This window comes from Olea europaea, chromosome 22 (assembly GCF_002742605.1).
Source record: "Olea europaea var. sylvestris chromosome 22, O_europaea_v1, whole genome shotgun sequence".
In the NCBI taxonomy this organism is placed as follows: Eukaryota; Viridiplantae; Streptophyta; class Magnoliopsida; order Lamiales; family Oleaceae; genus Olea; species Olea europaea.
In genome coordinates, this window is record NC_036258.1 from 3732875 (window position 1) to 3747052 (window position 14178).

Sequence of the window (14178 nt, forward strand, 5' to 3'; positions counted from 1 at the left end):
CATGAACGAACACCCCTCAAATTCCTAGAAAATATACATTAATTCAAATTTCAGAACACTAAAATCCCATTATTAAAGACTCAGTTTTTATCAAATTTATTTTCAACTACAACTCTCAGCAAATAATTTTGCACGAAAATGCAAAATTTTAATTTTTACAATACATTTTGCAAAATCTACTTTTGAAATAGGGCTCAAAGAGGGGCTATATCCAGTTAAAATAGAAGATACAAATATGGAGACTTCATTTATCTTATGTCTTCGCATAAAAATAAAAATAAAAAAAAATCAAAATTGTTCTCTCCTAAAAAGATTTTTTTTTTTCTTTTTCGTAAATCTCATCCAGTAAGGTTTGGAACTAAAACGACAATACACAGACTAACTCACCGTTCGAAAAGTAGATGACGGACCAATAGTGTGACAACTCCAATTAGAATCCTATAAAGTTTGACCTATTATATTTTAACAATTAAATATTAATAAATAATTCCATTTACAAACTTTTTTGATAAAATCAACAAGTATTAGACTTCTCCTTCTCAGTAATTACTTCTTGCGTATTGAATCGACATTGTATAACGCGAAGTACATTTTTATCACAAGAAAAATTCCGTGTAATTCTGAACTTCTCATGAGTCAATAGGCATCTGGGCAAATCTTTCACAGCCGTTGGTTTCTTCCACTCACTCAACAGGCAAATTTCATCTCCAGTTATTCTATATATAGATCATGGATGTGTTTTTGTACTCTGTACTAATAAATATTGGTGGTTGTGGGGTATTTCTTTTACAAAAAAGAGTACTTTTTCAACGCTTTGGAACTTTGCCAAAATAAGAGTTGCTGATTGTCCTTTTTGAGAGTTTTTTCAGCTATTGATTTGTTTTTAATTCCGGGGGTTTTTAGCTATTTTATGATAATTATTGTACGCTGACTGCATAGATATTCATATATAGATTGGAAGAAGATGATGAATTGCCAGGAGGGTTTGTCAAAGAATTCAGTGGTGGGTCTTGGGTTGGGACAGTTTCTTTCTCTTCTCATCACTTCAACTGGACTTCTGTCTTCTGAACTTGCCAAAAAAGGTTCCTTTTTCCTCTTCCCTTTAATATTGATATTGATATTGATAATGATATTGTTCTTATTATTATTATTTTACCATGATCATTCCGTTTTCTTTTGATTACTTTGTTTTTCTAATGGATTTCATTGGGTCTCTCTCAGTTTTTTTGCATAGTGGTAAGGCTAGCACGACTTGGTATTAGCTCAGTTGCAGAGCGTGCCTCTGACAATTGTTTTTTTGCCTGGGCTGAGAGCCCTTTTTGGTGCAACTGAAGTGCTTAAATATGCACCATATTTTGGTTGCATTGTGTGTGTTTCATTATTTGCTAGTTGTAACATATACTTTCTCTCCTGTTATACATTTTGAACACAGTTTTCATAATCATTTTTCCTATCTAGTATGTTTTAAACTGTTTCGAATAATTAGAAATTTCATAATGTAACGACCGGGCCCTGTGCCCAAGTTGTTATATTATATGCACTCTCTGTTTTGGGATCCTCACGATTTTCTATCGCGTCATCCAAAATTCGAACCCAAGATCTGTGTCTTATGAGAGACTTAAGTTGAATTCTATTACCAATTTGCAAAGATTCGATCTTTATGCTCAAACCGTTATCTTATATACAGTCGGCTTTAAAAGAGCCGGAGCCACTTACCTTTCATGGCTTTTTGTCGCCTTCCTGGGATTTGAATCCCAAGACATTTGCCCTACGAGGGACTTAAGTTGAATCTCGATATTAGTGGGTCCAATTGGGTTCAAACCTTTGAGGACTCGACAAAAAGTTGTAAGGGATAAGATGGACTCAGGCTCTTCCAAAAAGGGACAATACATAAGTTAACGGCTTGTATACAAAGGTTGGGTCGTTACGCATAAAATATAGAATTTTCTACAATTTGAAGAAAAAAGATGATTTTTTAAGCTTATTCTATTTCTAACTTAATTTGCTCATTTATTTGATCAATATTAGGTATCAATGCACCAACTTCTCAGTCCTTTCTGAATTATATATTATTGGCGTTGGTGTATGGAGGCATTATGCTCTATAGAAGGAAAGCTCTCAAGGTTAGCTGATCAGCTTTTGCACATTTTGGCATTCACTGATTCTATTTGCTTATGGTTTTTCTTTTGGATATGATCTTTTACTTATCATGTATCAATAGATAACTTCTCGTGTTCTAGTGCTCCATTGACATTAGGATAATAGGATTCAAGAACTTGTAGGTTTTCCTAGAACTAGACCAAGTTAAATTTTTGAACATGTATATATTTAAGGCATATGTGAGTACCAATTTCTCTGTAAATGGAAAAGCATAGAATTTAAGATTTGTTTTCCCTTTGAATCCAATTTAGTAGGAAACATTTAGGGCCCGTTTGGTTTGCATTTCAATTTTTAATTTTATGTTCATTTTCATTTTTTTTATTTTGAAGGTGTTTAAATATTGTTGAAAACGAGTTTGGTTTGTCTTTATGAAAATTATTTTTGCAAAATAGAATTGAAAAATATATTTAGTCCTTTTTTGGGTCCCATTTTTCCATCAAAATGCATTCTTGAACAGTAATTTGACTCCATTTCAATTAAACATTCTTCTATAAAATAATTTTACACGCAAACCCAAAACCTTTCCTTATTTTTTAACCACACATTCTACATCATAACACTATTGCAAAATGCATTTAAAAAAAAAAAAAGGGCTCAAACAACCTCTTAGTTTGGAATTTTAAGAAATCGTTTTATAATATTTTAGTCCATGAATTTGACATGTACATGTAGTCATCAGTGCACGAGGTGGGGCTGGGGGAAGGTTGTGCAGGGCTTTAAGGGGACAGGCCATAATGGTTACTTAATAACATCTCCTGGGTATATGTTATCATCGCTGCCCTAGTGATTTTAACGGGATTGTGTGCTGGTTTCCAAGTTAGTTGTATAAATGGACGGCTAAAACTGGCTTGAGCTACAAAGGAGAGGACCTTTAGAAATTAAACGAATATTGCAAATTTTGACTGTTAAATACATCATGATTATGTATTTTTGGTAGTTTGTAACACACATATGATGTGCTGAAGACCTACATCATTTGATGAGGTTAAGTGTATGCGGATCACCAATCTTTTCTTTCATACTCCGTTTTAGTGCTTTAATTTTATTTGAATTGACACAACATATTCAATTGCTTAGTTATTGCAGGAATTTCTCATGGTTTTACTTTCTCCTTTTGTTTCTTTCTTCCATAAGCAGGCAAAATGGTATTACTATGTCCTGCTTGGATTGGTCGATGTTGAAGCTAATTTTCTTGGTAAGTTGCCTTGACCTGTTCGAGCTTATCAAATTTTGTAACAATACATAATATAAAGAAACGAACAAGTGTCTTATTTTTCATCCATCTGTTCATGCATTCTTTTCAGTTTCAGTACAAATTCCTAAGCAATAGCCAAGTAATTTTGTGGATCTTGAGAAGTTAGGAGACATGGATGCCATATTACCTGAAGCTAATGTTCTGAAGGGTGTGTCCCATTACTACCTAAAGGAACTGGAAAAAAAATGAACTGCTTTTCATTTTTTCTCTGGGACAAGGGATTTTGAGAAACTTGTGTATGTTAAATGTTTTAAAAGCCAGAACATCTCTTTCACATTTTTCTCTGTCCTCTTCTCCATAATCCTGTAAGAATACGAAAAAATGACTGAACTTGATATTCTTTTCACGAGTGCTTCTAGATACTATAATTTTATGTTCTGCATGCAAGAACTTAACATCTTATCTGCTTAATTTGTATACCAGGACCCTCTTGGTATTTGTTGACTGTTGGACAGTTACTTTTTTCTTTTTTCCATTTTAAGCCAGAGATATAACACCCTCCATAGTGTTCATTTTCCTCTTCCTATTTAACTTCACCACTTCACCTGTACTGAAAAATTGTAGTTATTTTAGAGAGCCTTCATTAAGTTTTTGAGTGACTTTAAGGTTTATGGTCTGAAATAAGTGGCTTGGAAATGATACATTACAGTGTAAGTTGTACACTAACATTTTCTAGATTTTCTAGCTTTGTTTTTTTTTTAGAACATTATCCTATGGTATTTTCTAAGAAAAAGGTAGTTCATTGCCAATTAAGAAGAAGAACTTGAAATAAATTGATGGAAAAAACAATTATTTTTACTATTTGCAAATGTGCATTCTTCTAAGAGAGTGGTCTAATATTTTGAATTGACAGTGGTGAAAGCATACCAGTACACATCCATTACAAGCGTCATGCTACTGGATTGTTGGTCTATCCCATGTGTCCTATTATTCACCTGGTTCTTTTTGAAGACAAAGTACAGATTCAAGAAGTTGGTTGGCGTAGTAATTTGCATTGCTGGTCTTGTGATTGTTATCTTTTCAGATGTACATTCTGCAGATAGAGCAAGTAAGTATTTGTATATAGATGGTTTTATTATTTTCTTTGACTTTATCCAAGTATGCTAGAAATGCAGTTGGAGAATTGTCTACCCCCACCCAAAAACAATTGGAAGAAGATGAGAAGGGATTTTCCTTACCTGTCTCTTCGTTGTTGGTTTCTATCCATTGTAGTTTCGTTTGCTGTTATGATGTTTGCATATGTTGAAATTATTCATGTAAAAAAGGTGATGTTTCATTATATGCATTTGACACGAGTCCTCTTTAGTTTTCTAATTTGCTCATGTTTGATTGGAACAAGCTAATTGGAAGTGGAAATAGATAAACAAGAGACTTCACTAATCACAATCAAAATGAACATATTAAGATTAGAGAAGTATAATAGTAAGTTTCAAATAAATCAATTTTCTGTCTTTACCGAGTAAGGTAGAGTGGAAACAAGTGTATTTTTTTTTTTAAATGAAGTATGCGTTCTTCGTTCCTCAATTCCATTGCCTCCTAGAATCAAAGATCGCTATAATGACATCTATCTCCTCTAAGGTTACATTGCACAGGAAAACCTCTCTATACTCATAATATTGGAACCAAACTAATTTTGTTATTATAGGAGGTTATAACTTAATAGATGTGTTGTTTTGACTTAGTTATCCTTAGTGCAAGTGTTTTAGAGATAAAGTATGAACTACATTAATAATTAATTAAGAGCATGTGAAATTCAAGGTATAGACATTGATAAAAGAGAGAGACACAGATTTAAAACTAATACATGTATCTATGTAGTATTAGAAATATGCAAAGTCATCTTAAACCTTTAAACTAATTTAACATATTTTTTGTCCCTAACAACTTCATATAAATATTTTATTTCATCTTATACCTTTTATTTAACATGACATATTTTTTTTTGCAAAATACTTATAATTATTACAATGTGTAGGCAATTTCCTAAGACGGGATCTAGAAAAATTATTACTTATTACAATATGGAGATTATTCTTATTTATTACTGCCCAAGGTGGGGCCAATTTTATTTATTTATTTATTATTATTATTTTTAATATGATTGCATGGAATTTATTCCTGTATGGAGTATCACTGTGGAGAGGTCTTACTGTAGTATGAAGTATGCTTATGCCTCTTATCTTTCTTTCTTCTTTTCTTTCATTCTCTCCTTTTGATTGCTGATGGTATGGTTGTTGTGGGTATAGGTGGTAGCAACCCTATTAAAGGTGATTTACTTGTAATTGCTGGGGCCACGCTTTATGCTGTTAGTAATGTTGGTGAGGTAGGCTTTTGAATATTGTTACTTCTGAATTGTTAATTTAAACCTATGTATTTATAGATATGGTTATTTTCCGTTTGTAATTAACAGTGTATTTATTTTCTCTTCTCAATTGGTAAAGGATCTATACTGCTATACATATGTATATTTTCCCTTGTAATTGACACGATTTTCTCTCATGTTTTTCACTTTTGTTCCTCTACAGTTCTCTCATTGTTATCTCTCTCTCTCCATACACTCACAGACCCTCCTCCTGCCGACTCTTGTACTTTTTTGTTATTTTTCACAGGCTTGTTTTTTTGCCTCATTTTTTATATCCCCCTCTTTTCCTTCAAATTTTCCCTGCATTCCCTTGTAGGTATTGATTCTATACATTGTAATTGTTTCTATCCACCTTTCCTTGTATCTAAACACGTTTATTGCGCCTCTTCTCATTCTCAATCTCGTACATTTGTTTTAATCCTTCTGCTTGCTTGTCTTTCTTTCTTTTATTCTTTTTCTAGCCATTACCTTTTCTATTTTTCTTTTTGTTCTATACATGTCCTGTTTAAGCGTAAGTGCACCTTAATTGTGTTTTACATACACTCTCCTCCCCATTTTACCTTTATACATTTTTATACATTTCGCGTGCATGTTTCCTTCCTTGCTCCCTTCTTTTTGCTATTGACTTCTACCCATCCCTTTATTTTTTCTTGAAGTATTTGAATGCTTCCCTTCAATCATCATGGCCTATCAAGGGAGATGTCATCAAATGCATGTCAAATATGCGCTTTTATCTGAGGCATAAAAGTTGAAAGTATATTCTGATTTATTTTTTTATATTCCAATTTAGTTTGATGAACTTTCTTGTAAGAGTTATTGGTTAGAAAATTTTCCATTTGTTACTTTCGCATATTTCCATCATGTCAAAGTTTTTCCTAGATTGAAATTTCTGGTTCTTCCTTCAACTCTGCTATTGAAGCATTAATCCTTCTTTTTTTGATCTATGCAGGAATTTTTTGTTAAAAGTGCTGATAGAGTTGAACTCATGTCATTCTTGGGCATTTTTGGTGCCATTGTCAGCGCTGTCCAAATGTATCCTTGGTTGATATGATAATTTTCTATTGTGTAATTTATTCACATTATAATTTAAGCATATTCTGTTATAGTGCTATATAACCTCTATGTGTTAACATTTCTTAATGAGATATTGATTCGTTAAATTTTTCTCGGTATTTAAGTCTCTGTGATCAAATGACTTCTTTAACCATGCCTTTAGAAGCATACTCGAACGCAGTGAACTTAAAAGTATTCACTGGTCAGCTGGGGCGGTAAGTATTTGTGCTCCCCCCCACCCCTGGCCCACCTATATGATGTCTAAATAGCTTCAGTGATACAATTTTCCTGATGAATGTGGAGTGTAATGAGTTTTCTGGAGGATTCATGTACATACTTATAGATGTCGTAAACATGTATTTAAAGAAACATCTAGTCATAATATTTCTTTAATCTCTTTCTAGTTGGTCCTCGGATTGAGGTTTAACTGGATTAACTTCTTAAAAATTTGTATCATTCCCTAACAAGTACACTTTAGCTTACAAATTTCCTGATTGGAGAGTGATAAGACTCATGGATGATACATGTGCAACAAGAATTACAACAAAAAATTAAGGTTTTCCCCCATGAATTTGGGGTCGGCTACGTGAATCCTGCTCTTTCATTTGTTTCATTGTGAATTTGGGGTCGACTAAATGAATCGTTTTCTGCAATATGTGTCATTGCTGGGTCTAATTGAAGATCTAAAGCGACTATATCGTTGGCAATTACATGCTATGTTCATTTTTATGTCTATTCCTCTCTTATCTTGGATGATTAATGTGCATATTCCTCCCTCTTCTTTAATCATTTTTGATTTGGTGCTGTGATCTTGGTTTGACTGAACAAACTTAGGACTTTGTATTATATATTAAGCACAGGCTCTCTTCTCTGATTCCCTCGGATATATTTGAAATCTTTTTCATTGCAAAAGATAATTACATAAAGGTCTGCTGAAGCAAGAATGGTTGAAACAACTGTCCTTTTACCTTCGTCTTTTCTTGATATTTGTGAGTTAGAAAATGGTAAATCAGCTGAACAGGTTGAAGGACTATAAAGCAATTGATAGTAAAAGCAATTGATAGTAAGGGAAGAAACATTAATGAAATATTGTGTTGTGTTTGACTTATTTTGTATGGAATTTTAAATAACTTGGCTTTCAAGTACATATATGCAAATGATCATATCTAAAATAGACCTAAAATATGATATCCTGGTTGATCATTATTTTTTAATTTTTTGTTTCAGGCGCTTCCTTTTGTCGGATTTTCAGTGGCCATGTTTTTGTTTTACTCAGGTGTCCCGATCTTATTAAAGGTACGACTGTTCATTTTCCCCAACTATGCATGGCAAGGTTATTCAACACCACAACTAGTTCCCGAACTGAACCCACTTAACCGTCCTACGTTGCAGCCATATAAGGTTCCATACGTAGTTCTAATCATATTTTCGAATCGAACCCTTTTATTTTAGCGCGTACATGAAGCTTTTGGAGAACAGGGTGCTGAAATAGCCCTATTCTCTACTCCTGGCTATAGTCAATTTTGTGGGCAAGTCAAGTATAGTAGTTACCGTTGCTTGCTCCTTCGTATAGGTTCTATCAAGGCACCTTTTCATACGATCAATTGAATATTGGAAGAAGACTATACATATTCACGACTATTGATATCTGAAACTTTAGACTTGAAGTCTGCCATCCACATATTATTAGCAAAAAAATATATTACTCCAATTTGAAATTTCATAAAAATTCTTAAATTTTTATTTGAAATTTTGTCAATATTGCAATAGAACAAGTACAAAGAACTTAAAACACATGGAAGTAAACTATAGAAAATCAAATAGGAATAAGTTTTAGACTATTTTCTTTTATATTTTTATATCCTCTTAGTAGGAAGAAACTATGCGTACACGTGCATTTGTAAAAATTATATAGTAGCAGTAAATATTGTAAATGAGCTCGATTAACAGTTAGGGTGGGGCAATCTCAAATCCAACAAGGTTAGCAATCAGTTCTGACCCTATTAATTATATTTGACTATTCATGAGGCCCAGTTCTCAGATGTACCTTCTAACACCCTCCCATCCATATGGTGGCAGTAGCTTGATCCCATTGAAGCTGTGATTTTTCTACGTCCCTATTCTGGGAGGATATTATTGTTTAAACTTTATGGAAGATTTGATTATCTATTCCACTATGTACGCTATATTTTGTAGCTATCTCTTTCCTCATATTTTAATTTGCATTTTAGATTATGATTTTGTTGTCCTTTTAACTTATGCAAGGATATCAGTTGACGTTAAAACTTCTCTAGTGTCGACTTTAGTGGTCAACAATAGACTTGAAGGTATAACCAACATTTAGGGACTTATTCTAGAATTTCTATGGAAAATAAAGCTGATTTAGCTTGAGGATGATGATAAGAAATTTAGCTGGAATAATTGTTTTAGGATAGGTAGTTTTTAACTTTTTTGTGCATGTTTTTACATGTGTATTTAGATCATTTCATTTCTGTAATAAACTTTTTAACCTTCTGATACAGATTAGTGGGTCTACAATGCTTAACTTGTCTTTGCTGACCTCTGATATGTGGGCTGTTTTAATTCGTATCTTTGCATACCATGAAAAGGTTCGTAAGAGCCCAGAGTTCAAGATTATTTCGGTTACAATTACCTTCTGACTTTCAACTTTAAAGTTTTTGTTTTGCCGTGATTGGATTAACTAATCCGAAGTCCACACTTTCCAGGTTGATTGGATGTATTTTGTAGCCTTTGCTGTTGTTACTGCCGGGCTTATTGTTTACTCAGTGTACGTAATATTTCATTGCTCAATTTTTTTTCCTGTCTTTCCCTACCCCCATTAATTAGCAGGCTTAGCCTACTTATTGCATGTTTAGTGAAGTATATTCGACAATACTAGACCACTATAAGGAGGAAAGAGATGTCAAATTTTGACTGTTGTATGATCAACTCCTGTTCAATTCTAAGTATAAGCATGTTTCGTACATAGGACTAGATAACACTCCAAGCTTAAATTTTATTTATTATACTGTCTAGTCGTTTAGAACTGCATACCAAACATGCACTTAAGGTATTACTTAATCTTAGATTGTTGAAGTCCTACCTCATTAAGAGCACTATCAACTATCAATGAGAATATATGATAAGGGCTATGAGATGTACGTATTACAGGGGCGATAAAATGGAGGAAAACCCTGCTGAGGTTGGAGACGAGGAGGTTGAGCAAAGCAAGCACTTTGACGAGGAGGCAGGTATGAGTAACCCGGATCACAATTTTGCTTCTTCGAGTGCTGTTGAAAAAGATGAATTGGCAAGTAATGACGACTTGAAAAAAGAGAGAGAAGGAAAAAAATTTTGACAAAAAAATAATTTTTGTAGTTGGTAGGGGAAATTCCTGCATAATATCAGCTGCAAAGAATGGTGAAGCACTGCCACTATTGAAGTAGCAGCACAGCATGGACAAGGCAATCATAAATGATTACTATTATTGTCCGAGTATCGAATATTATTTTAGCTTTTTATTTTTGGGGAAAAAAAGGTTCTATTTAGGATTGTCTAATTCGATTGACCAAACACGACATTCGAATATTGTGATGTTGCGATTTGATAAATGAGATTAACTCTCTAAATTATTTTGTTATTTAAAGTACCACGATACACAAGTTCGCGGTTTATGTAACACCTTAATTTGCCACTTCAAGTAAGCACGACGATTTGTAAGAGTTATATTTTATTATTATTTTTTTCCTTCGAAAAACCCTTAATGCATAGAGGATTTTTTATTTGTTGTGCCTTGTTTCAAATTTCTTCTCACATCAGAAAATTTAGATAAATCGGGCCAAAAACAAAAATTAATTCTTGAATTTCGAGTGTTTTTCCATGCAACTGCCCTTTTTCATTTCTTAATAAATTTTGAATACTCAAAAACAAATCAATGTCAATCGGTAACTAATTAAGGTTACTTTTTCCAATTCCATTTAAAATAATTTCAGACTAGACAAGTAATAATGATTATTATCGCATGTATGACATACCCTTAGGTACTAACATGAAATAGATAAAAATTTCCGAATATTTCTTGCTATGACATTAATTAATTTTCATATGACGAAATTAAAAGAAGTTACCTCATTGGAATCAAATTAAAGTATAGTTACTCGATCGAACCAAATTGAAGTATATTTATCAAATTAAACTAGAGTGTACAAGTGTAAAAACTTCGAATAAAATTGATCCAAATAGAAGTACACCAAACAAATTGGTGCCAACTTCTAAATTCATCTAAAATCAAAATCAAGAAATTATTTATTCAAGGAATCAGGCAAACTTGTCGTTCACACACGTAACAATTATTTGTTTGAGCCCCATTCTTCTAAACATTCAATTTTCCAAAATTCATTTTCAATTACATTTTTCAATAAAATAATATTACACACAAATTCAAAACTTTTCTTAATTTTTTACCACACATTTCCATCAATCTACTATTCAAAATACATTGTTTTCCACGCCATTGACAAAAACAAAATCGGCAAATAAAATTTGTTAAAATAAAAGCGGTAAATAAAATCTGTTATTTTATTATCAGTAAATAAAATCAGGAAGAAATTGGTTTCATAGAACCATACTTAGTTTCATTGAACCTCTTTGGGCAAGCAAACCTAATGTAGAATGTTTGCAGACAATTACTATAAGTGAGTACCAAATACAGTGGTTCCTCTATTGATTTTTAAATTATCATGAGCATTTTCTTGGATATATCATATATTTACTGTCGTTTTGGTTTGGATAAAAAATTCTACCATAAACTGGATGGAGCTCGAGATGAGTGTGGCATTGGACGGAGTTGAACTGGAGATTCTCCTGCACGTGATTTCAATTTCTAAGGTTCCAACTGAAGAATTCTCCTTCCCGTGATAATGCGTTTCTGGTTGCATTTTCCTTTTGCCTTTACTTGTAATATGGTTTTTTTTTTTAAATGGCCCACTTGCCACGTCATTCTGTGCACCCCCCTATAAGATTGGTTCTGTACGTGTAGCACCACTGAATTTTAAGAATAATTCTTATTGTACACGGTAGTTCACATGGTCCCTGACAGAAGGAGGTGGAATTGTTGATTAAAATATACACAAGTTGGCAAGTTGGCAATCACTAAACAATTAAAAACTATTCCTTTCGTTCAAATATTTGGGCTGCCTTTATCTTTCCCTACCCGACCCTATACCCACTAAACAAGACAAGAAATCTTCAGCTTCGAACAAGGCGCGAACTGGAGGACGACTCTTAGGCGCGAATAAGCATACCCTCTTCGAGCGAAATACTTCCCATTTTCTCGAAATTTCACCATTTGCAGTGCCTACAAATTTCAGACAGAAACTGGAAGCAGTTATTCAAAAATGGTAGACAAAGGTAATGGGTATTTTCCGATTTTCAAATTTCTGTAATGTCGGCTAGAATGGTGGTTTTTATTCTTGAGTTAATCACAAACTTGTGTTAATAGTCATTTTTTGTCGTGAAAATTAATTTTACTGTAAAGCAAAAGGTTAAAGATTTTATGAAAGTTTGACAATCAATGAATCTGCCCATATTTTATGAGTTTTCTGGCAATGGCGTATTTTATGAGTTTTCTGGCAATGGCGTTTCGTATGCATTTTTAAAGCGTCTCTGCTCCTTCTTGTTGGTAGTTTAACACTCCGTTCAAAAGATCAAAAGCTACTCCTGTAGCATCCCCAGTGAATCCGCCATTTATACGTAGAAGGGAGCCCCAGTTGAAATCTATTTATCGGAATTGAAAGGAAGGTGATATACAAAAATGATATGAGATTACAACAAATCTACCAGATCTATACAATATGAACGGCAATTTGGCCCTATAAATGCATTTTCTCGTGCAGTTTGTTGCATAATTTTGTCCTTTTATAACCTGTGTGTTGGTGGGGTATGAACTGATTCAATTTAGCAACCATTAATTTTTGGTCCAATGTTGGTTGACATTATTTTTAGAGAGAAAGTTACAGGTTGCTTAAATCATTATTGCAACTGATTTTACATTTACGTTGCAGGGAAAAATATGTTGGAGAATTTGGATGACATTGTGTTGGTAGAATCTGAGTCTGAGAATGTCGTGGAGAAAGTGAACATATTGGGTGATGAAATTGTAGCAACAGATGATGTGCCTTTGCGAGTGCCCGAGGTTGGAATGAAGTTCAATGATGAAAATGAATTGTTTGACTACTACAAAAAATTTGCTTATGCCGAAGGCTTTCCAGTCAGGAAAAGAAATTTCAAAAAGGACGACGATGGTATTGTGAGATATGTGACATTGACTTGTAGTCGTGAAGGAAAAAGAAGTAGTACTACAATTGGTTCTTTGAAACCGCAACCAACCATTCAGACAGGTTGTAAGGCGAGGTTGACTGCATCTATGGACAGTCGCGGAATATGGAGAATAAACATAGTAAATTTGGAGCATAATCATAAAACAAGTCCATCCAAGTCGAGACTATATTGATGTAATCGAGAGTTGAGCGCTCATGTTAAACGGCGGCTACAAGTTAATGATATGGCAGGAATTCCATTACAGAAAAGTTTCAACTCTGCAGTAGTCGAAGCAGGTGGATACGAAAATATGATGTGCATGGAAAAGGATTGTCGAAACTATATTGAGCAAGTTCGGCGTCTGAGACTTGGAGAAGGGGATGCTGCAACAATACAATCATACTTTTCGAAAATGCAAGCCAGTTGCGCCGGGTTTTACTTCAGTATGGATCTGGACGAAGATTCGAGGCTAAAGAATGTGTTTTGGGCAGATAATAGGAGTAGGCATGCGTATAAAGAATTTGGTGATGTCGTCACATTCGATACCACATACCTCACCAATAAGTATGACATGCCGTTTGCTCCTTTTGTTGGAATTAATCATCACGGACAATCTACTCTGCTTGGATGTGGGCTGGTCTCGAATGAGGATACAGATACATTCGTCTGGCTATTTAGGACATGGCTGCAATGTATGCATGGAAAAGCTCCCCAGGGTATAATTACTGATAAAGACAAGGCAATGCAGAATGCAATTGCAATTGTGTTCCCCGATACAAAACATAGATGGTGTTTGTGGCATATATTGAAAAAGTTATCGGAGAAGTTTGGATATCACGTGGACAAGGGTTCAATATTTCATGCTATACACGGTTTGGTTTACGATTCACAATTTGTTGAAGAATTTGAAGATGGATGGAGGGTAATGATTAGTACATATGATTTGCATGATAATGCATGATTGTCCGGACTGTACGATAACAGATGTCGATGGGTTCCATGTTATTTTAAAACCAGCTTCTGGGCAGGA

The 14178-nt window shown here is 33.8% G+C and overlaps 1 protein-coding gene across 4 annotated transcripts; it reads left to right on the forward strand.

Annotated features, from left to right (window-relative positions):
- Positions 1 to 526: 526 nt before the first annotated feature.
- On the forward strand, positions 527 to 10574 carry LOC111371411 (solute carrier family 35 member F1-like). 4 transcript variants are annotated; one of them, XM_022993386.1, is made up of 13 exons: positions 528 to 694; positions 954 to 1082; positions 2029 to 2123; positions 3295 to 3355; positions 4269 to 4463; positions 5662 to 5738; positions 6727 to 6809; positions 6994 to 7045; positions 8058 to 8126; positions 9353 to 9439; positions 9557 to 9618; positions 10002 to 10081; positions 10209 to 10574. In XM_022993386.1, the coding sequence occupies exons 2-13, from the start codon at positions 965 to 967 to the stop codon at positions 10274 to 10276; spliced, it is 1047 nt and encodes a 348-aa protein (XP_022849154.1). In that variant the 5' UTR covers positions 528 to 694; positions 954 to 964; the 3' UTR covers positions 10277 to 10574. The 4 variants fall into 4 exon arrangements, with proteins under 4 accessions (XP_022849152.1, XP_022849154.1, XP_022849153.1 ...); XM_022993384.1 differs by having other exon boundaries at positions 527 to 694; positions 10002 to 10574; XM_022993385.1 differs by having other exon boundaries at positions 530 to 694; positions 3298 to 3355; positions 10002 to 10574.
- Positions 10575 to 14178: the final 3604 nt, after the last annotated feature.